The sequence below is a fragment of the Crassostrea angulata genome, chromosome 7 (genome assembly GCF_025612915.1).
Source record: "Crassostrea angulata isolate pt1a10 chromosome 7, ASM2561291v2, whole genome shotgun sequence".
Classification (NCBI taxonomy): Eukaryota; Metazoa; Mollusca; class Bivalvia; order Ostreida; family Ostreidae; genus Magallana; species Magallana angulata.
Genome location: NC_069117.1, coordinates 15,555,323 through 15,578,081, shown reverse-complemented (window position 1 = coordinate 15,578,081; position 22,759 = coordinate 15,555,323). Strand labels below are relative to the sequence as shown.

Here is a 22,759-nt window from a genome sequence, read left to right as displayed (position 1 = left end):
ACGTGGTCTAAAATTTGAATGACAATAACATTCGCAGGGGTGTTTTCCATACCATAGTTTCTTCTTCACGCCCAGTGCAACCGGAAGTGGAATCCGGTACGTAAATTACGAAAAGAGAAGGGACGTTTTCTTTCCGTAAAAGGGATGCACTCAATACACAGTTCTGTAGCTCCCGGTCTGATTTTTCACACCTGGAGCTAGAGTCAGACCTATAGCTATGATATTTACTGGTTTAGATAAGAAGTAATATGATGTTTCGCAATATATTTTAACTATCTCTTATTCTCTTTTGAGAAGTGGACAGGCATAGCCTACATCCGGAATGTAGAGGTTGAGAAAATGATTTGAAAGCGGGTTAGTGGTGATTTGTTTGTGATATATGGATGCATTTATGTTTAGAATATAGAAATAATAGGTCTGTTACGAAAATTCAGGGAAACTGGAGTAGAAACATGGTTCGAAGTGTAAACCGTCATTGGTTCCGACATTTACACGTTTTCCAGAATGAAAACATGAGGGCATGCGAAGAGAAGTGGATGTAGGCTATGCCTGTCCACTTCTCAAAAGAGAATATCAGTCTCTAGACTTGGTGATTTGTTAACATCAGGCAAGTATTGGGGGGGGGGGGTGGTTATGAAAAACCTATGTAAACATGCTCAAACAAAACAAAATCAACTTGAAATAAATGATACCAGAAGAAAAACCCTCACCTCACCTCAAACCTCTAAAACGTAATCCATGGCCTGGGATGGGGGAGGGGGGAGGGGTAGTTGCTCGATCTAATTAAAATTAGACCTCTACGATACGCTATACTTCTATAGCGTATCGTAGAGGAGCGAAATTACAAGTCTAATTTTAATTACATTGGGTAGTTGCTTCAATTTGATCTTTTTATTAATTTTTGTATTTAATGTCTTCAAACCAATCTAACCCCTGCAGTATATATATAATGACTTTTATAATAATAATCATGCATTGTAAAAATTATTTCTACCATGAGTTTTTGGGCATTAACAGATTTCAATGCAAATAAGGTTAATTATCTAAAATTGAGGAACGTCTCGTGGGTCCTTGAATACACAGAACTAAAAGATTTGAAAGGGTGATACCATCAGCCGTGTAATTTGCATTAACTTTGCACCATACAACCTCGCATAAAATTATGCAGCCCATTGCAGCACGTGCTATTCTTACCGTAGCGAGAGTATCTTCCTCTAAGGTCGTTGACTTGTACTAAGACAGGAGCAGTTGTGTAGGTGCGGGGGAAATTGGAGATTACCATGGGTGTTGTTTTGAAGTGATGATGGTATCATTAATTTCTCAACATTGGAATTGCCCGTTTTAATCTGCTATAGGTACATTCAGCAAATGACATTTATTTTTATGATGTATGTACACGAGAGTATCATTTCTCAACATTGAAATTGCCGGTTTTAATCTGCTATAGGTACCTTCAACCTTAGCATTTATTTTTTATGATGTATGTACACGAGATTATCAGTTTCAGATAGAGAAGAAAAGTTTCCATAGATATATTTCACTTGAACATGCAAATATCTTTCAATCTATTCAACAGTATAACATATATATAATGAAATCTATGAAATTCAGTTTCAGATTGGGAAAGTTAGCTTGCAACGAATTAGATAACTCTGCATAGATAAGTGCGTTTTCAAGGAAAACGGCAATATGTAATATAAAGCATCGCATGCCCTGATATAGAGTGTTTGGATAGGGGTCCAAAAAAGTTTATAGTAGTGAAATAACCAAAAATAGGCCTAGGACCCCCCCCCCCCCCCCGGCAAACACCACCCTCGGGAAAAATTTCTGGATTCGCGTATGCATTGCCCTTGGTGATCAAACTGTAATATTGTTTTTAATTTATAAGTAAAGACGTAAATCTATGTGTATTATCCTCCATCCAGGCAGAGATGATAGTGCGTAGTAAACTGCGAGCGAGGTGGTCTACACATTTTGCCCCATTTAAATGTGTACTTTTCCAGAACAAGGGGCACCTGCCGTGTTTATATGCGGTTAGGAAGTTATCATTTCTTCCAATGACGTTTCACTAATTAAAAATGCAATTTTTGACAAGAAAAAAAAATAGCATGTGTAGTCTTAAATTGTATGATGTATGGGGAAAGAACCTGAACGTGTGCTAATTTTTGTGTTAATTTACTACACTCGTTTAATTAACTCTGTATCCAGACCCTCCTCTGTCTTTCACACATTCTTCCCTGTTTTCTCTCATAAAATTGACGATCGTTCAACAGCATATTAAAGGCCTTGTGCTTATGAGGAATGAAACACCTACAGAAACAGCTGACTTGGCATTAATTCATTTGTGCCCGCGGCGCTTTCAATAAAATCACATTCTGTAGTTTTAGAAATGACCCACACCTGGTAACAAAGGCACAGGGTAACTAACACCAAATAACAAATTTAACATCGAAGAAAATTGAAGGACGAAAATGCAAATGTTACAATTGACAAAATTAGAAACGTGAGCTTTTACACACATGTATGGTTTTTTTTGACGTAGCACATCTTATATTTTGTTCATTTTGTTTAATTTCCTTATGTGAAAGCTCTCAGGCATTATGTACCATACGACAAGTCAACAAGAAGTAAGTGCGTCACTAAATGAAACACCATTACAAGGGGGCAGTTGCATATCGACATCAAATTATTTATTTAATACAATACAGTGGTAAAGCATATTAATTTATGTAAGCATTATAAGAGCGCTTCGTATTACTCATTATTTCCATCAAAACAGCTTTTTGTTAAGAAATTCATTATTGACCGATTTTTCCTCCTGATAAACAAGCTAGTCATTGTGGACTTAGTGGTCAGGTTAGCTTGGCCCTTTTCACTAGATGACCTTTTTGGCATGATCTCAATGCTTACAATGACAAGTGTTTGTTTATTTTGATTTGTCAATATTTTGCTTCCACTTCAAAAAATATTCTTTTGGTAATCATAGCGTAACCAAAAAAAAAAAATAAAAAGAAATTCAAAACATTCTGTGTACCAAGACATGTTTATGCACTGGGCTGAACATTTTGAAAAAGAGAATTAAGACGGGCGGTGATAAAAACCTCCCAGCACGGATCACCAAAGGTTCTTTAGATTACATTTGTATTTTTTCTTATGGTAAAATAAAATTCTTTATACCATAGCGACCCATGCAGAAGTTTCTCTACTCGTGTTTCTTTCAACTTTCTCTGGCGACCAAATTGACATCGTAAGAAAAGACGATTGAAGAAGAGAAAAGGAAAGTCTTCTTATGAAAGACTTTTAGATTTTTTCCACACTTTTCTTTTCAGTTAAGCACAAATTAAGTTTAAGAAGGCAGTTTTGTGGCTGTATGACTTTTGTACCTACTTCAATTATCACTTCATTTGAAGCAACAGCACGACACCATACTATATTATCTATTTCTAAGTGGAATTAAAGTTCATGAACTAGTGTTCGATTTTGCTCAAGTGATTGGACATAAATTCATTCTAGAAGGTCATTTTAAATCAATACTTCTTATGCAAAATATGAAATGAAAAAGAAATACGGTCACCGATTTTTATTAAATTTTGATTGGCCGATTAAAGTTGATGTAACCAAGGATTAACTTTTAACTTTCAAATACATTTGAAAATACCGGTAGTGCATGTTGATTTAATAACAATGTGTCATTTTTTTTCACCCCATGCAAATGCACACAACCCGTTGCACGATATGCTGTTGTTTCAGTACATCACGCTGATTCTGGTGGCTTTTAAGTGCATACGTGAAACCTCGGTCTAAGGGGAGGAAGTTCTAAAGTACGCTTACAAACAAACATCGAGCAGCAGTCATGCTGTTTACAAATGGTGTCCTCTGACAACTTTCATCTACTCAACGATGTACATTGTTATAAAAGCCCATCCTTAGAACACTGTTGCTTTGAAACACAAGTTAAAAGACCCTCTATTAATTTTCGTTGAACTTGCATGGGCTGATTTGCTCAGTTGAGTTAGTTTTTAGAAATCCCCAATGATTAATGAAAGTTTGTACTTTGTTGTTATTTTGAAAAAAAGCACTATATCTAATATCAGCACTCGCCTTCTTTTAAAATTTGAATTTGCTTGCTTATTTAGTTTGTAACAACCAAATTAATCAAAGTTAACCATGTATGGTAGATGTAAAAAAAAGAAAATTAATAATTATGTTTTAATCTTAAATATACGTGTATATTCTCGTCAATGTTATCCGTGTTATCATGAAAAACAAATCACAAATACATCGCAAGATGTAAATTCCACGACTGTCATTTATTTCATGTACACTAAATTCGTAAATAATAAAAACCCTATTTTTCTTTGTAGAACTTTTAATATATATGGCAACAGATATGATGTACACAATAAACAAGTTGAAATTGCATCACAAAGTGACATCATATTATACAAAACACAGAAACTAGAGTTCGACCTATTCATTTCATCACCCATGTATCTCTATCTTACAGAGTGCACCATTATGGCGTCGAAGTCAAAAACATTTACTATTCCTTTTAACTTTTTAAAAACCTGCTCTTTCTACACTCGTCCACATATCAGCAAGATCCAGCTGGAATCAGGATTGTTACATTTAAAAACCTTGGAAAAAGTGACACTCACTTGTGAAGAACAATAAAAAAATCAGTAAAAAATATCTATTTCATTAAAAAGCAAACATGGGCGGACCCATTATCCAGATTTGATAAAAATTCTATAATATAATCGTATCTAAAGAGTCAGATTGAAATAAAAAAATAATAATAAAATTGACACCCCTGGATCCGCCCCATAATGCTCCTGGGTCCTTCACATTGTGCGTGACACATCGTTCATATGATACTTTCACATTGATAAATGTGTTTTAAAAGTTCATGTATTTTTATGATTTTATTATAACACAAGTACAATAAAACAAATTATAAATGCCCTATATATTTTTTTTGACTTTAAAGTCAGCTATATATACATTTATATAACTGAGGGGACAAGCTCATACTCTTGTACACTCATCTACACAGAAAAAAATTCACACGTATCACAAATTATAATACATTTTTACGTTTAAAGGGGTTTATGGAAAATAGGTTAATATACATGTTAACACTCTCACAGTTTTGGATCCGCCACTTAAAATCTATCACTCACAACCGTCAAGGTCACCAAAGCTCTTTTCATATGATACTGACCAGCAAATTTATGAACAAGAGAAGTACTAAATGAACATTGAATACAATCAGGGTGTCAAACGCTAAAAACGAGAAGCAGCTGTTGTTATTCATTCTAGTGACAAAATCTTGTAATACTTTTGTAACGATCACCCTGACAAAGCAAACCAAACTGCATATAATACATAACAATAATATCATTTTTTTTTCCAACGGGGGTAGGCAGAAGACAAAACAAATGAAATTTCTGCGCCCGTCTTTATCAAACCATTAAGGTACAATATACACATAATGCGGGTTATATCTTTGAAAAAAAAAGACATCGTACAAAACGTATTATATCATGATTAAACATAAAAGAAGAAAGTCTTCGAAATCACATAAGAAACTTTCCTTCGTATTAACCTAGTAAAAACTAATGTTAGAGACATGAACAATATTTTTTTCTTAATAAAAAAGTGTTAACAAAGTGTTAAAATCAATCACGATGATATAGGACTTGAATCGAGTTCTTCGTTACACAGTTGATCATGAGCAGATATTTTATGCAAGAAAGTTGAGATAATTAATGTGTATTGCACATGATTATATGCAAAGGCACTTGAACTTGTCCAAATCAGTTCCTTGTCTCATCCCCTGCTTAACAAACAGGTCTCTTTGGAATACTAGAGAGCAAACTTAACAAACAAGTGATTGAGAGTAGCACTATACTGCACTAACATTATGCACGCATTCAAAAAGGTAGGAGCACTGTGTGTTTTTGTATACGTAAATAGATTTTTAATCTTTTCTCCTATTATACTATAAAACAATATCATTAGCCATTCAATTGTCCAACAAAGTAAATGAAACAAAAAACGATCATAGATAATAAAGATATATCTATCTCTCTACTAATTAATCGAAGTTTGCCATTATCAGTTTCGAAGCGTAAAAAATATATCAATCAAATCTGCCATTATACAAGAAAGTTTGATCATGTAACAAAAAAACCTTCAACATAGGAGAGTAGTTCTATTAATAGCACTCCAAACTGGCATACAGAGAGCACCTTGTAGGTGCTCGGACTCCAACACACACGGTGAAATAGTTCAAAGCGTTCACCCTTAATTTCTGAGATCCTTTATAAGCAGTGACGACTCGTCTCTAACCAAACAGACAGATCAACTTTGTTGATGTGGCACTTGACGTTGTCGGACACTTCTCTCACACGGTACAATCGCATGAACAGGAACAACACAAAATTTGTACAACGTTCAACGCACAACATTAAAAAATAGTGTTATTTTTCTTTCTGTTATTGTTTTCTGACCACAAGGTCACAGAAAAAAATCCTTCAAAGCAGACGGCCTGTCCCGCAGTCGCAACGTTCAGCACCAAAAATCCCTGCACATTTAGTCTTTAAAGTGTTTCAGTTTTATTTAACAAACTATAAAAAAAAATTTAAAAAGACACTCTGCCTACATTCTAGTGTCAGGCAGTTTCACCTGTTCAATCATCTCCAACTCGGAATTCATAGGATAATCCACCATTTCTTCCTCATCAAAATGTGAGTGAACGTCACGTGGTTTCAGCATCGGCATGAAGCAGCCGAGAACCCCCGCGAAAGTTAGCAACGACCCTGACAGGTAGAACACAGAGTCAATGCTTCCGGTGCAACCCATGATCCGACCTATAAAACAACAAAGACGTTGGTTAGTGAGTTTGTTAATTCTTTATCAAAACACAAGTCGGAATCTTGATCACTCAGATCACATGAAGCATAATTTTAAGGCGGCTTACCGGCTATTGGTGATCCTGCAATAGATGCTATTCCCTGAAACAGCAGGAGTAATCCAAATGATGACGTCAATCGATCTAATCCAATCAAATCCACAAGGACAATGGAGCGTAGAGAGAGGAATCCGGCTGAAAATAAAGAGAGAAATGAATAAAGTCTGATTCTTTAACGGCCAAGCAAACACTTTCGATTGTTTCATCATTAGTAATTTCTCACCTGTAAAAAATCCAAAACCAACAGCAAAAATTGTCATCTGTGCATTTCCGTCAAGGAAAGGACAGACTACAGTGACAAGTCCCGCCAAAACCATTGACCCGTTGTTAATAAAATAGGTGTTTGACCATGGGCGATCGGCCACCCAGCCAATCAAAACACGACCTATTGTTGTGGAAATACCCAGGATTGAGAGAATGAATGTGCTATCGTCTGAAAATTCAGGCTCTTCTTTTCCTTTCATCATATTCATCATCTTCATCGGAACAAAGAAATACGGAATAAAGAACCCTGAAAGGAGAAAAATGGTTTATATAAACATCACTATACAACTTTATTATTAATTTAACTTACTTGAACACTGAGGTACGAATTTGGGGCTATATGCAGCCGCTGCACTTACCTAACATGCTAAGAAAGCTGGTAAATGCGTAGAGGACAAACGCCTTTTCTTTCAATAAGCTGAGATCAAACAGATTGGAGACGTAGAGGCACCATCCGGGGATTTCTCGCTGTGAGGAGTATTCCTCAATCTCATCAATTGTAACCTCCCCGGCGAATCTGACGCTCGAGTTCAATGACGTCATCAAACTTTCCGGGGACAGATAGGTATTGGCGCTACTTCTGACGCTGCTCGAGCTACGCCCCAGGTAATGAGTTTGTTTAATGGATTTTGGATCCAAAAGATTGCTGCTTTCTTCGTTATTACGACTGACAAAACTAGACTGTCTGGATAAGGCGCTCTCTTCTTTCTCCAACATTTCCATCAAGTTCTCGGGAGCAGGAGTATCAGGAACGATGTTTCCACTTCCGTTTCCGCTATCTCTTCTGCGTTCAAAATCACGTTTTCTGCGGGTTGATCTCACGGGAGTGGAAGTCAGGTCTTTCTTTTCCTGCACAGGCGTTGTTGGTACACTTTCCACAATGTTGATTATCATATTGTTGTTATAACCCACTGGAGTTATGATTAAACTGTTTTTACTGCGATTCAGGCTTCCCGAGCTAAATCCCAGTTCTTTTTTCAGTCTGTTTATGTATGATACACTTTTATTTCTCAAGTCAATTTTATCAATTTTAATAAGCCTGTTGTCCTTAGTAATAATACAGTTGTCCAGCGATCCATTAGAGATCGTCCTCTGTCGTTCCTTCTCAGCAATGAGGGCTTTCATGATGGAGCCACGAGTTACTATTCCCCTTTTCATGCGTTTTTTAGAGACCGATGCAATAGGTCTAAATAGAGCTCCGCATACAGCACAATTCAACACTATACCGGCAACGATCACCAAACTCTGTTTCCAACTGTACTCTTCCAGGAGTTTTTTGTTGATTTGTGAGAACAGCACGGCCCCAATCCCAGAGCCACAGACAGCTATTCCTGTTGCGAAGGCCCTCTTCCGTTCAAACCAGTAGCCAATGATGACAATGGAAGGCAGATAAATCAACCCCATTCCAATTCCTGAAAATACAGAGGACATACATGTGTGAGTTCTTTGACTTCAGAGTACGGAAAAGGTACACATTGAGAGCAATGACATATACTTTAACAGTACTGTACCAACCTCCCACGACTCCGTACAGGAACATCAGCACTTCTATGGATGGGGCCAGTGTGCTCACAAGGAAACCAAGAGCTGTCACGATACTTCCAAGGATGGTGACCTTTCTACACCCAAACTTGTTGGCGAGCGCACTAACCAACGGACCTGGAAAAGGCGAATCAATTATAAAGAAACCGCGTATCTCATAAAAACACATCGTTAATTATTTAAAAGAAAATCAGAATGAAGTCGCCGTCCCCTAACCTGCAAGTAAATAGCACCCCACCAGCAGGGATCCCACCAGCACACTTTTTGACTCGTCCTCTCCATAATAGTCTATAATGTTCTGAACATATATCCCAAAAGTGAAGCAGATCCCGTCCACGATCACGTTACACACGAATGCTCCAAACACGATCACCCAACCCCAGCCTCCATCCGGGCATCTGGACTTGGCCCGGGGTTCGGGCTCGGGCTCAATCTCAATGTCTTTGTCACTAATATTGTCTAAAAATTTGGTGCCCGTCATTTTCCAGGTAACTATTGGTTGACTGCGTCAACCAGTTATAACATTACATCATCAACAGCCTGCAAAGAGAAGTGGATATGATAAGGAATTGCCAGATACAGCGTCTAATCTATAGCCTAACTGTACTCGACGTTAAAGGGATTAATGTGGGACAACCTGTACTCTGTTCCCGCGCTGCTGTTGCAGTCAACTTTGACAGAGCGGGGTGTTTCTATTCACTTGACAGAATGGTGTTAACTGTTTTATATTAATTGTCTACACATATTACGTTGTAAACCATAAAACTGTTCTGTATGTACGGAAATTGTAACTTGGAATACGAATTAAATTAAATGTCCATATATTCTCTAATTACATACGAGGTTAACGCCCACTCACTGGCCCATTAAAAATATGAAATTATTTAAATCATAACTAATAAAACATTATCACACAAGACGCGTACAAAGCCAAGACAGAAATTGATTATTCAAACATTTGATCAAGCGTATTTTTAAGGCATATGTATATGACCTCTAAAAAATTTACTAAATAAATACATCACCAAATGTTAGATCATTAAATAATATGTTTGCATTTTTTGTTTTTGTTTTTATAAATATGTAAATATAAAATAAAAAAGTCAATGATACTAAATTAAATTTTTTTAAACGCATGCATACATTATGATGGTGTGATTTATCTATAAGCCCACGAATGATATTGTCCTATCACTCCGAGCACTTTAACATGTATTTTAATTACATAATCCGCTTAACCACACACAAATGCAGCTAGGTTTATTTTAAATCTCCTTTGCTTCACAGAAATGTAGAGCGTATATTTTGTGACAGAAACGACTACCAGTGCTTATTATTAAATCTTTAGTGTCTCGACATTGACCGAATGCAGAATATGTTCCGCCTGATGAGCGCGTGATCGTTCACAACCGCATATAATTGTAACATGTACAAAAGCTTGGCCATATGGTTGTTAAGAAGAGTGGATAGTGCTCGCGCTAATTCACGAAAATGACATGACGTCAGAAAGTCTAGTTTAATGAAGGTTGTTATCATCACACCTGCTTTTATTGACTCTGATTATTTACACGACAACAACAGCAACAAAAAAAACAACAAAACACAAAAAAAAAGAAACTCCGAAATAGTACCAAGATAGACTACAGAACTTTGAAAACATATTTTTCGTATCATTAATATTGTACCACAATCAGAAACACATATCATGTTATGTTCTGTATAAATATTTTGTTGAGGCTTATCATTCACCAGAACGTGTATTAAACTCTTTTTTTTTATAAACTCTAATCTGCAACATCAGAAGAGATAGGTACAAAAACAAATTTTAATCCATCGACAAAAAATCGTACGATATATATGTAATTTATATCATTTGTATTTCGATTTACAACTTTGCGACCTCATATGGTTCACATTCTCATAAATCATGCGCCGAATAGATAAATCTGAGCCGTGTCGAAAAAATTATATATCAAGGCGCTTTGACTCTTAATGAATGTCAGAAAGAAGGCTAACACAGAGATATACCATCACTACCACCAATTTTCTCTTATTTCTCCGAAACCGTACCACACAACGACTTTAGCGGCCCGAAACTTATGACAATCCGGGAAACCCGTGATGAAATATTACTAACATAAATGGTTGAGTGGGTTTACATGCACTCTCTCAGACTGTCGTTCAGTTGCAACTACCCCCAAAATTGATTACTAGTACCTACCCCACTTTTTTCCTGTAGGAGAATAACCGGCCAATGCTTAGGGTTAGGTAAATATAAAAGCGGTCAGCTAGAGGCTGCTTATCAAAAATTAAACAAATGTGTGCATGTGTATGTACGAGTGTCGAATCACCTCTACGGTCATACACCTTTTTGGCATATACATGTTTAGAGAGAGAGAGAGAGAGGTGTACGATTTTTTTCCAATTCGGAACATTGACAGTTATTTGGCGCCAACTATATCCGATTGCGTGGTCTATGTAACGGCAGGCAAGCAAGTGTTGACAGCTAGTGGGTCTAAACACACTGGGACGATTTTTTTTTTTGGGGGGGGGGGTGATATGACAAGGTGTACAAGTCCTGTGGCTCTATGTCCGACGGTGTGAGTCAATAGTAGACTGTTGTCTGTTCCAGTTTTTTCGGCTTCTCTGACGTTTGTTTATACACTTCGATCGTTGTAAGTCCACAGATCAGCATGTATTAGGGGTAAACATCATGTCCTGGAAAAAGGTGTGACGCCACCGAATATTAAATTACACAACCATGTACAGAGTTTGACCCAGGATTGATAATAGTTTCAATTGTGTCAAGGTCTAATTTTTTTTAATGATTCGTAAACATCAATCTCTTTGTGCTTACTTTTTCCAGTGACCCATTTGAAATTTTAGCTATAGATAGAAAGAATGCCCAAAGAAGTTCCGTCTCCAGTTTTGATCGATAACTGACGGACGATTGACATCAACAGCTGTTCAGAAATGGAAAACTCGGTCGTAACTGAGTAAATGACCAGTCGTTAACATCATCTGACCACAAGTCATAACACACGCGGCTTCCTGCAGATCTACTGATTGTTCTGGGGCAAATAAATCGATTTACCTATCCCTTCAGTATCCACGTCACTGGACATCAAATTGCATGCCAGTATGACCCATCATAAGAAGCTAAACTCAAGTTACTTGAAAAAAAATGTATTCTTATAATGCAGAAGACGAGGCTTAAGAATCTTTTAAACAGTTATATTAAAAGCCCTAGCTCATGTTGAAATTATGATTCGAATTTTTCTGTTTATAAAACAAAATCTTTTTCTCTCTTTATTTTTATTTTTATTTGTAACTAGAAAACCAAAATCTTAATTAAAATCAGCATCAACTGTAGACCTTACAGCGAAACATGTGCATAATGTGTGGCTTGATCCCGTTTATGGTGTAAAAGCGAACATCCCTTCGAGTGCCCCCTTTCCAACAAATGTAGATTGCTGTTCTACATTTTGCAGCACTTTTTGGGAAAAAATCTTTTAACAGTACATTTCATATGTATAGTTTACACTTTTTACAATAAAAGATAGAATCTTTGTCGTTTATATCCAAGAGTAATACGGCAGGCCCATAACAAGGCCGGTGTGCTCTACATTATCGAAGGCCCTCCAAGGGGGAAACTCCGTTAAAAGTTGATCAATAAGCAATTGCCGCGAAATTTGCACTGAAATCGATTTAAAATCGTACAGAATAAGTTTCTTGTTAACATAAAAAAGAATTCATATCTCCAGTTGAAGAACTTACACTTTTACGACGCCTTCCACTGACCTTTTCCACTTTAACAGGTACACATCGCGTGGTTATCCATTATCCAACATTTTTGTCATCGTTTAGTTTATTTCACTGTTTTTTTTTCCTTCACACAAAACACATCAACTAAGGTAAAACCAGTTCACTATGTGAAACGATCACTTGACAATATCTGTTTCATTTTCTCCCTAGTCAAGTCGGAACGACTTCCATCTTGTTGTTTTTCGTTGTTCGTATAAAAGAAATCGGGTCACCGCTTCTCTCCCTGCGAAGGGCAAGGTCTTTACGTGTAGCGGTCCGACAATTAGACAAAGAATATTGTGGTTTTCACAATTCTTAACAGTTTGTTATCTCTTTATCTACTAAAAGTTTAAAAGGGGACGAGTTTTAATAAATTTATAGGCAAATCTGCATTTACCAAACGCTCTTTGAAGAGCCCTGCTCAGTATTTTGAACTATGAATAACACTGTATCTAGGTCTATTAGATCTATACGCTGTCACTGCGACGATATGTATGTTTGATAACATTTAGATTTGCCATAAAAAAGGACAACAAAATCGTCAAAATATGGAAAAGACACGTATTATGTCGCCATTTCAACCTGGTGGTGAAATAGCCAGGAAAGAAAATTTGTAGACAAGCTACTTAATTAATTCAAACAAACAAATCGCTGATCGGATTTGTTACAACCTACAGTGTTGTATGATATGAGTATTTATTGTCTTTGGTTTCAATGGACTACAGAATATTAAGGACTACATTTTACCTTCACACTATAGTTACTGTTAGGACTTCAGCTATCTTTAAATAACGCATGACATAAATTCATCCGGAAAACCTCTTATGAAGGCAATTTCAAGAGATTCCTTTACGTTATTTATAGTTGCTGATGTTAGCAAATTGAAATATATCAGTTGTTACACGAAACCTCGATAAATATCTACTTATCATTTGCTCAAATAAGTAAAACGACACGGTTATATATTCAGAACAAAAGCTTTTGTGTTCCCTTTAAATATTCGACATTTATTTCAGCTTCATGCCCCCTCAAGTGCCTCAACAGGCGCCTTTGATCCGTGAGTCATAAGACCTTGACCTTTCCTTCTGCAGCCATTGCATTATATATCAATCTGAGGCACTAGAAAGGGAAATATTTTGTTTGTTCAAATGTACTGCGCAAAATATACATGTACTTCACGCGAAACTTCATATTTAAAAGTGACAGAACACTGATTTCTTACGTTTAAACAATCATTCCTATTTTCTTTCGGGTTTTCAACGACTGTGCGTTTATATTTAATTTGACTATGCGTAAAAAAACCAAACGAACAAAAAAAATCGAGACAAAGACATTGGACACCAAACCGCCTAATCAGCTAAAAAAAAGAAGTATTCATCAACGACCCTTTGCCCCCAATTCAAGGCCAGCAAATGCCCGTCTCCAGAATTTTTTTTATATCAAAACCCGATCAGCCTGAAAGGATGGCAGGTGACATGAAAAGCAAAGCTTTAGTGTTACCTGAGGTAATCAGTGCGACAAACGATATTTTCACTCTATGTAAGGTACAGATACACGGTCAGCCAGAGGTAGTGGAAACGGAAAATGCCGAGTGTGCGATATTTCTCAAATAGCATTGGTAACTTTGATGAGAGAGAGAGAGAGAGAGAGAGAGAGAGAGAGAGAGGGTTGTTAACTACACAAAATTAACCTTTCTACAGACCAACTCTATTATCTAAAAAATTGAACACATCACACTTTTTCCAACAGATCAAACCTGGTGTAGAAATCTGTACCCATGCAAATTCATTTCCCCCAAATCAACCGAAAAACAGAATTTACGGAGTAAAGAAATAGAATAGATTTATATGAACAAGTTTGTTAAAGAGATGGTCCTTCCATTTCCTCAAACCAAACTTTGAAGTAAAAAGTACCACAGTAAATCCTGAAGAAAAAAATATGGCGCATAAGACAAAGGCGCTGCTACATGTATACATGTAATGGTGGCTGAGAATGGCGGGGGAAGATGATGTTGACGCGCATCTCTAGTTAACTAATGTCGCTACATTGTAAATGCAATCGGAATCAAAAACAACAGGAAATAATCACAGAAAACTTTAATAAGAATTTAAATTAACACATCCCCCTCCTTTTTTATTTTAAGCCGAGACTCTTCAAGAACCGTTTATGTTCGCTCCCATGTTGCAATAGGATGGAATCACGATTCAAGAATATCTCTTTCCTAACAAATAGATAACAGATTAAGGAAATAAGCACAACTAATAATACCCCTTATCTTAATAAAGGTAAAACAATGAACACGAAATATTCATAATTACATTTTACAGAGAATGGCTACAAATTAATAACGATACATGTATCGTGTTATTTCTATAACTAAGCTACACGTAATTTAGTCACCGTAGCGGTGGTCAGGAAAGTTTGACAAGACAAAGGTTATAATCACAATATCAAACATACAGAGCAGACATATTGTCTCCACACTGTGCACTGCCAAAGACCTCTCAGTTCTTACTCTCACACAGTGACCAGTGCATATAAGTTAATCACAAACACACACTGCAGTGTTGCAGTAAGACGTAATAAGCAAGAGATGCATGATTGCAATGTGCTTTTACACATTTTTAATGAAAATGTGCCTCTCTTGAAAATCCAATGTACGATCATAAAAATTCAATTTGCAAACTACGAGACATTGCTTTCGAAAAGATTCTTGGCCCCCACCGCCACCATCGGACAGCTTGAAATTTCTATTAACTCAGTTATCAGCTCATATCAATGAAAGATAATTGCATATATTTTAAGTAAAACCCAAGGTTCGAGACTGAAAATTACTTGAGAAAAGTTAGTGACGGCGGGACCTGATCTGTCAACTTTTATGACTTAATTCTCATCAATCACAAAATGAATTGAACTAGTCATTAATCTTAATGCCCTAATGTTTGTTGAAAATTCAAAATCTCTAAACAAAAAATGCTTTTTAAAATTTAAGAATAAATTATATATGAATATCGAGCTTAGTTAAGCAATAATATACTGCCGATCTGAAATGCTACTGAAATTAATTAAACCAACAGAAAATAAAATTTAAAAAAAAAAATTCCGTATTACTCAAAACCAATAATAACTCCCATCACCTCAGAAATATTAATTGATTGCAACTGTCAACTTTAAAAGTGCATTAATAAACAAACTGAAGTTTGTTAAATAGTGTTAGAAAAAGTTGTTGTTAGATGGCAATCTCAATGCAAATTCAAATATGAACAGGAAACTTCTAAAAAGAAAGCAGTTACCAATCGCTCAAATAGCGGAACTTATCTGTGGGGAATAGCTAAAAAGCTATTACAGTGTACCAAAATTATCACATGTAGTTATCCTTGATACCGACATTATGTAGAGTTTAATTTTTGTTTCTTTATCAGAGGCTGCGAACAAGAGCAGATCATTTCGTCTACAGCAGCTTTAAAAACCTTTGTATTTTAAATAAATTATGATAATTAACGGAAAATGGGGAAAACTCTCCCCAAATTAAATTCCTTTTAAGATATTTCTACTAAATGACATCATGTTGGAAATGACAAGTGGGTTCTATGAACAATTACAAATATACATGTCATATCAAACAAACTGTCATACTTTTCAAATCATCTATAAATCTAAGCAAATCCTGCTAATCGCAGCACATTTTTTACTCTCAGTTGCCATTATAATATTTCAAACAGTGCATAAATTAATACATTACAGGAAACACCATTCATTTGCAGTTTTTCTCCTAAAACTACCAATTTTATAGCATGACAGTTTGCAAGCTAAACAGAGTTTTGCAGATTTGGTACATAAATCCATTTAGCCATTGAAAAAAACATAAAATACCGGTCGACTACCTATACATAGAACATCTTTATGAACGATCAGCTGAGAATCTACGCGAGAACAAAGAATTCATTGAAATGACCTCTAAAAGACAAAAACTGACAAAAAATGGCTTACCTCTCACATGAAGAAGGTCTCTCAGTGTGTAGTATATTCACACATCCTATTAATTGTACTGGGTTTCATTTTTGTACGGTGTAAATCCCGACCGACACTCTCAACAACCCTTGCCGATCAGCTGTTCTAGCTCCGGTGAAATCTGGAGGGCTTACGCAGAAATCAGCAATTTGATTGGTTGACATCACTACGTAATTTGACCTTGTTATTTATAGTACCTGAAATCGCATGTTGGTGAGAATAAAATTCTGCAAAAATCGAAAATTGCATTTTCATTCAAATTTAGTATGTATGTTTTATAAAGCATATCTGAGAAGGTGCAATGAGCTTGCAGGTCCGATTATTTTCTGAATGCATGCCATAGCGCTATGCTTCTCTTTGCAAAGGACACCGGGTTTCGCCATTGTTGGCTGATATAAATAGAAACGGCTTTTTCACAGATATGATTAGATTATACAGTGTTATCAATATTAAGAATTTCTACGTATTTATTAATGCTTGTCTAAACAAATATATATACAAAAATATGAATATTTGAGAATGGGCACGTTGTTTTAATGTTATTCCTAGGAAATTATAGGTCGAGCGATTGAACAATGAGGGGCTCAACACAGGGAAATATTACTACATGTATTTTAACTTGATATATTTCGTTATAACTATAAAAAGATCTTTTGCAATCTTTCCTTACAATACGCAATATTAAAAGCAATTGGTATTTTAGCGTTTCTATTAAATAATTAATATTTTAAAAATGATTATTTAAGAATCGATTTTTATACGAGGGTTAGGTGCTATATTTTGGTCATTGACCTGACTAATGAAGTCATAGAGATCTACTGTATCTTATGCGTTTGTAAATGATATACATATGCAATTAAAAACTATAAACTACTTATTGAAGTTCTTTAATACGTTCGTTTATTATGTCTCATTTTAAAAAACTTGAACTAGTTTGAGAAAATATGACTTTTATTACTTACTTCATATATACATGTATAACGTTTGTATACTAAATTATAGATTGTTTTAACTAATATAACCAGCATATTTTATTTTACTACATACAAAACCATTTTAATTCTGTTCAATGTTGGTTTTTTTTTTTCATTTTCGAATATTCCAACTACAGAAAAAAAACAAATTCGCAAAATCAAATATAACGTATTATCGTATATTACTTATAGAATATACTTTGAATTATGAAAATGCAAGAAAATTGAGTCTGTTTTCATTTGAGCAAAGACACTAAATTAGACACTAAATAACCTACCCCCCCCCCCCCCCACATACAAAGCAATTCAATAATAAAAAACTAAATTTGAATAACAAAAAAATAAAAACGGGAAAAAATCTTTTATATATCTTTTTTATAGTTTAATTTAAAAAAATTTCCTAGCAGACAATTGTGTTTTGTGCACGTACTGTCTTTTTTTATGGAGGGGGGGGGGGGGTGTTTATTTATCATGTGTTCTCTTCTTCTTCTTTTTTTTTTTTAGATTTTGAGCCATCTCCTAATTATACAATAGTTTAAATCATTGTTATGTAAAATCTTCAAACATGTATCTTACGCATATTATATTATAGTTCAGATGTTAATTATTTCATATATGAGTAATAATTGTATATCTTGATAAATATGATTTTATTAAATGATTAAAACATTCAATCCACACTTTTATACGGATAGATATACATGTATGAACATTAATTTTCAAACCAAAAAAAAAATATTTATTAATCATAAACTTCTTGAAATGTATGACGTAGTGAAATAATAAAAAATATAACTAAATCTTTCACTTGTCAATCTTTACGATAAAAACAAAAATATCAAATAATGTTGAACTTCAATTGAAAATTAAACTATCAAATATCAACAAACATATGATATGATTGTGATATCCCCCCCCCCCCCCCCAAATAATCCAATGTCCCTTTGTCTTGTTAATATAGTTAATATCATTTAACTTTTTTTTTATCGGAAAATTATAATGAAAAAAAAGGTCAAACTGTGATTGTCTTAGAAATCAACATTAATGTTAGACGAAACTTGCACCTGAATCTCAGTGGGTAAGTAATAATAGACTTTTAAAACAAAATCAAATCAATTTGAAGATATTAGAAATTTCTTTTAAATAAATTTCTTACGTGTGTGAATTATTGTGTTCTGAAAATTAAAAAAAATATTAAGAAAAGTTTCATAACATATCGTCTACGTTTTTTGCGGGTTTTTTTTTTTGTGTAACTTTAAAATGAATACTCTACATGGTCAACAAAACTATCAAATTGAATTCTACATAATAACATACCATCAACCACACATCCCCTGAAACGTCCTCTTTTAAATAATTATAAACTGCAGTAGTGAAATATATTGTGGAGAAATATTCACTCTACAGGAAGAACTGACTTACTCGAAGGTCGCTCGAGTGCATGATGCAATTTTTCGTGATTTCGACTCGATTTGATCTTTAACAGACCATATAATTTCTCCTTTAAATTTTTTTGCCACCTTAAATATCCATAAATATTTCGCATATGTCATAGAAAATAATAAATTTGCGTGATATTTATCTGGCTTGGGATTTGATAAAAGGAATTGTTTAATGATTTCTTTTTTAAAAAATACCTGGATACTATTCACATAGTTTTATACATAAAAGGACTATACAATATTGACTTCTTTTCAGAAATCAATTTTTGTTCACACTTAATAATCCATAATCCTTTTTTTTTTTTACCTTGTAAACATGTTTTCATCAACCGGTCAACTGAGAGAGAGAGAGAGAGAGAGAGAGAGAGAGAGAGAGAGAGAGAGTTGCTTTACTGAAAATCTTGGATCTATTGACCTGCTATCGATATTGATTACAGAACTACACATGTTATGTTACCCTTCTCTGTTTTCCTGTTTTCGGTATGCTTCTCTTAAACAACGCCACCTCAAATTTCTATCAAAATTATGTATCAACGCGTTGTTTAACAGTCAATTATGATGAATATTTTATCCCCGTTTTGGATTACAAGAGAGAGAGAGAGAGAGAGAGAGAGAGAGAGAGAGAGAGAGAGAGAGAGAGAGAGAGAGAGAGAGAGAGAGAGAGAGAGAGAGAGAGAGTTTTAAGACAATTTACGGAAAAGACTTGGAAGATGTAAGGAGCATTGCAGAACAAATGACACCGTTGTTATGCGTTGTTTGAGTTATGGACAACACAGTCCTGTTTCTAATTTTCGTTTCTTATTGATTCGTCCGTTCGCACCATATCCTAATGTAAGTCAAAGACAAACAATCTGTTACCAATAGGGCTACTTTGATAAGATGCCCCGTGTCAGATTCTATAGTCAACATGCACGGTTAATTAAACTAGTTCTTATATCGGATATTTGTAGAACATAAGACTGAATTCGTACATGAACGTTCAAGGTTTACGGCTTTGAGTGACCTTGATGTCATACGCTATGCAATGAATTCATGCAACTCGTCCATCTACGAGAACAATTTGTACGTAGGACTTTCATTGAACTTCTTAGTACAGTTAAATATTTAAAAAGAAATATGAATTTCTAGTTATGACAGAAAGACTCGTTTAGAAAAGATGGAAGCAAGCGTATTTGACTAACTTTACACTAATTTTGAAGGTAACTGCAGGAACAACAAAAATATTTAAAACATCCTCACCACCAACAACAACGTTAACTTATATCTCTGAGTCAGTCTTTGGTATTTTTATCAGCACCATAATATTGCTAACCAGCGACACTCCTGTTTTTATTTTTATATATATATATATATATATATATATATATATATATATATATATATATATATATATATATATATATATATATATATTAAATGTGTTTATTTCTTCACAGATTTACGTAATATTAATTGTTTGCATTAAAGGTGACACATCCGATCTTGGTCATTATCAAAAAACAGCCGTAGATGCTGCTTGATTTATATTTCCATATGGTCATTAGATTTTTACATTAGCTGATTTAATTCAATGAAATCTTTGCGTCCTGGCCGAAGGAACCAATTCGGTTCTTGTCTTTTGGTGCTCTATCGTCCTGCACTATTTAAATCAAGGAGCCTACTGGTCGTTTAGGGGTACATAGGCTCATAACACTCATAAGGTCTGTAAATATATATTGTACATGTACAGCTATTTTTAATGCATATATACTCAAGACTCCTTATTGGAAAATATTATCAAATTCGCCCCGGCTATTTACTTGTTTTTTAATGTCTATTTTGGGAAATTTGTTACCTTTAGCGCGACGTCATGTCAAATATAGGCCTGTGTTCAATGACATTATCTATCGTGCTAGCACACACAGAAACTGAGACCCCGGACATAGGAACTTTCACTTTTTGCTTTTGGAGAAACCCATTTTAGAGACTGGCTACATAGCAGTCTGTCTGTCATACTGTAAATTTTGCAGATACACAAACGCAGTAAACTCAGATCTACACATGTACAATATGACATTGTCACTGATCAATCCTAACTCAGTCCTCGTGATGCTTGGACAACTTTTCTCTTAAACAGTTTTTGTTTAAAATTTTCCGCGGCACGAAGATTAGCGGTAAATAATAGTCTTGTTGATTTGAGTAAAATATTATATCCAATATAATTCATAATTACTAGTCACGTGGTAGCCCGTCTTCTGACAAAGACGCATCAAATTTTCATAAACAAAAAAATCATTTCTTATTATTCTATGGTTGAAATATTTAGATTATTCAAATTTTGGTTGCAAAGTCCCTGCACTAACTTGAAGACTGCCGCATATTGCGATTTTGACATGATGTGGGACATATACTTCCAGAGATTTTTCTATTTAATAGTCTTTAAGGAATTTTTTTCTGGCCAGTCGTGTCGGCGATGAAAGGATCAAATAGTTTGTTTTAAAAAAGGGATGAGGCAGTGATTTTTATATTATATGTACATGATCCATTTTTGTACTGTTCACAGTTTCAAATAAACATCCGGCTCCCCTACATATATGCTTTATGGGCTAGTCGGCAAATATATATTTGCGTCATTTTTTGTAAGAACAGATAAGACATCCTTGTACGCGAAACTCTAGGCTTATATAGTTGATAGTTGACTTTTAAAAAATAATCATCAATGAAAATTCTATTTAGATATCATATCCATACTGGGAAGTTACAACAAATATTTACACAGATTACTGATACATGTACTTACCGACCCTGTAGAGTGATGTCATTGTGTAGGTATTCCTTCAGTGCACTGTTTCCATTAATTCAGTCGGTACTGTATGAATCAAAGATCAATTTTGAAGTGAATACTTTTATACCTTTTCAAATTATGATAAATATGAAACAAAGAATTACATCCATGATAGATCAGGAATAAATAAACACCACACTGACTTTCAAAATAAGTGTTCGAAGATCAAAAATTAAACTTGCACTCGATATAGACTTAATGTTGATTTCTTCATGGGTTGTAAAATGTAAAAAGGGATGGGGAAACATGTTATTGTGTCTTTGATATACAATCTGAAGACATAGTTATACTCAATGTGATAATGACCAGAAATACTGTTTGATACCATTAAACCAAAATATGTTTGATGCTTGTGATGGATTGTGTTGATTTCAGTTCTGTTAGTTTATATGTAACGACGAATCACAATCGGTTTTCTTAAGAAATAGAGAAAATACTCAGTAGATGTGAATATATGTTTTTGACCACAATTAGATGGATGGGTATTGAATACAATAATATGATAAACTTCAAAAGCTCTGGTTTTAAGTTAAACAAAATGAAATCTAAATTCCCACTTATCTTGTGGGCTAATGATACATAACCTATTCGAGTACATCCTAAATATCCTATAGAGTATTACAATAAGGCATACAAACGAAGAATAAACATATTAAATATAAATCTTTCGTTCGAACTAATCTTGTCCACTTAACTGTCTTTGTAAGTCCTTCGATAGTGCTTAGATAGTTGATATCTTCTTTGCTTTAAAAATGAATGATGGAGCACAAGAAACTGATGCTACACAGGCAAGGGTTGTCAAGAGAGTGACGTGGGAAAATGCCATCACCAACACGTACCACAATAAAACAAGGGTCGCTGGAGAAGGCATTTCTGTACACAACATATTGCAGTTGTGACGAAAGCAAAGATGATGAATACC

General features: G+C 34.8%; 2 protein-coding genes across 5 annotated transcripts in view; both read right to left on the bottom strand.

Annotated features, from left to right (window-relative positions):
- LOC128191210 (ABC transporter G family member 20-like) overlaps window positions 1-87 on the bottom strand; it is a 30,601-nt gene extending 30,514 nt beyond the window's left edge. Inside the window, exon 1 of one of the 2 annotated variants that reach the window (XM_052863297.1) lies at window positions 53-87. The gene's annotated coding sequence lies outside the window, so the exon portion shown is untranslated. Of the gene's footprint in view, window positions 1-49 lie in introns of both variants that reach the window. The other variant, XM_052863295.1, reaches the window with a different exon arrangement.
- A 4,264-nt stretch (window positions 88-4,351) lies between these two features.
- Window positions 4,352-16,735, bottom strand: LOC128192611 (monocarboxylate transporter 14-like). Of its 3 annotated transcripts, none has more exons than XM_052865421.1 (7): window positions 16,577-16,735; window positions 8,999-9,322; window positions 8,756-8,899; window positions 7,600-8,652; window positions 7,200-7,487; window positions 6,986-7,111; window positions 4,352-6,875 (listed from the first exon to the last, which is right to left on the bottom strand). In XM_052865421.1, the coding sequence occupies exons 2-7, from the start codon at window positions 9,261-9,263 to the stop codon at window positions 6,664-6,666; spliced, it is 2,088 nt and encodes a 695-aa protein (XP_052721381.1). In that variant the 5' UTR covers window positions 9,264-9,322; window positions 16,577-16,735; the 3' UTR covers window positions 4,352-6,663. The 3 variants fall into 3 exon arrangements, with proteins under 3 accessions (XP_052721381.1, XP_052721382.1, XP_052721383.1); XM_052865422.1 differs by lacking the exon at window positions 16,577-16,735 and adding an exon at window positions 12,560-12,814; XM_052865423.1 differs by lacking the exon at window positions 16,577-16,735 and adding an exon at window positions 12,584-12,814.
- Window positions 16,736-22,759: the final 6,024 nt, after the last annotated feature.

Excerpts from the sequence above, each read along its gene's own strand:
- LOC128192611 (XM_052865421.1), bottom strand. The coding sequence starts at position 9,263 with ATGACGGGCACCAAATTTTTAGACAATATTAGTGACAAAGACATTGAG. Across the intron at positions 8,900-8,998 it reads GGGGTGCTATTTACTTGCAG|GTCCGTTGGTTAGTGCGCTC; the intron begins GTTAGGGGACGG and ends CGCCTTTTCCAG. Across the intron at positions 7,112-7,199 it reads TGGTTTTGGATTTTTTACAG|CCGGATTCCTCTCTCTACGC; the intron begins GTGAGAAATTAC and ends CTTTATTTTCAG.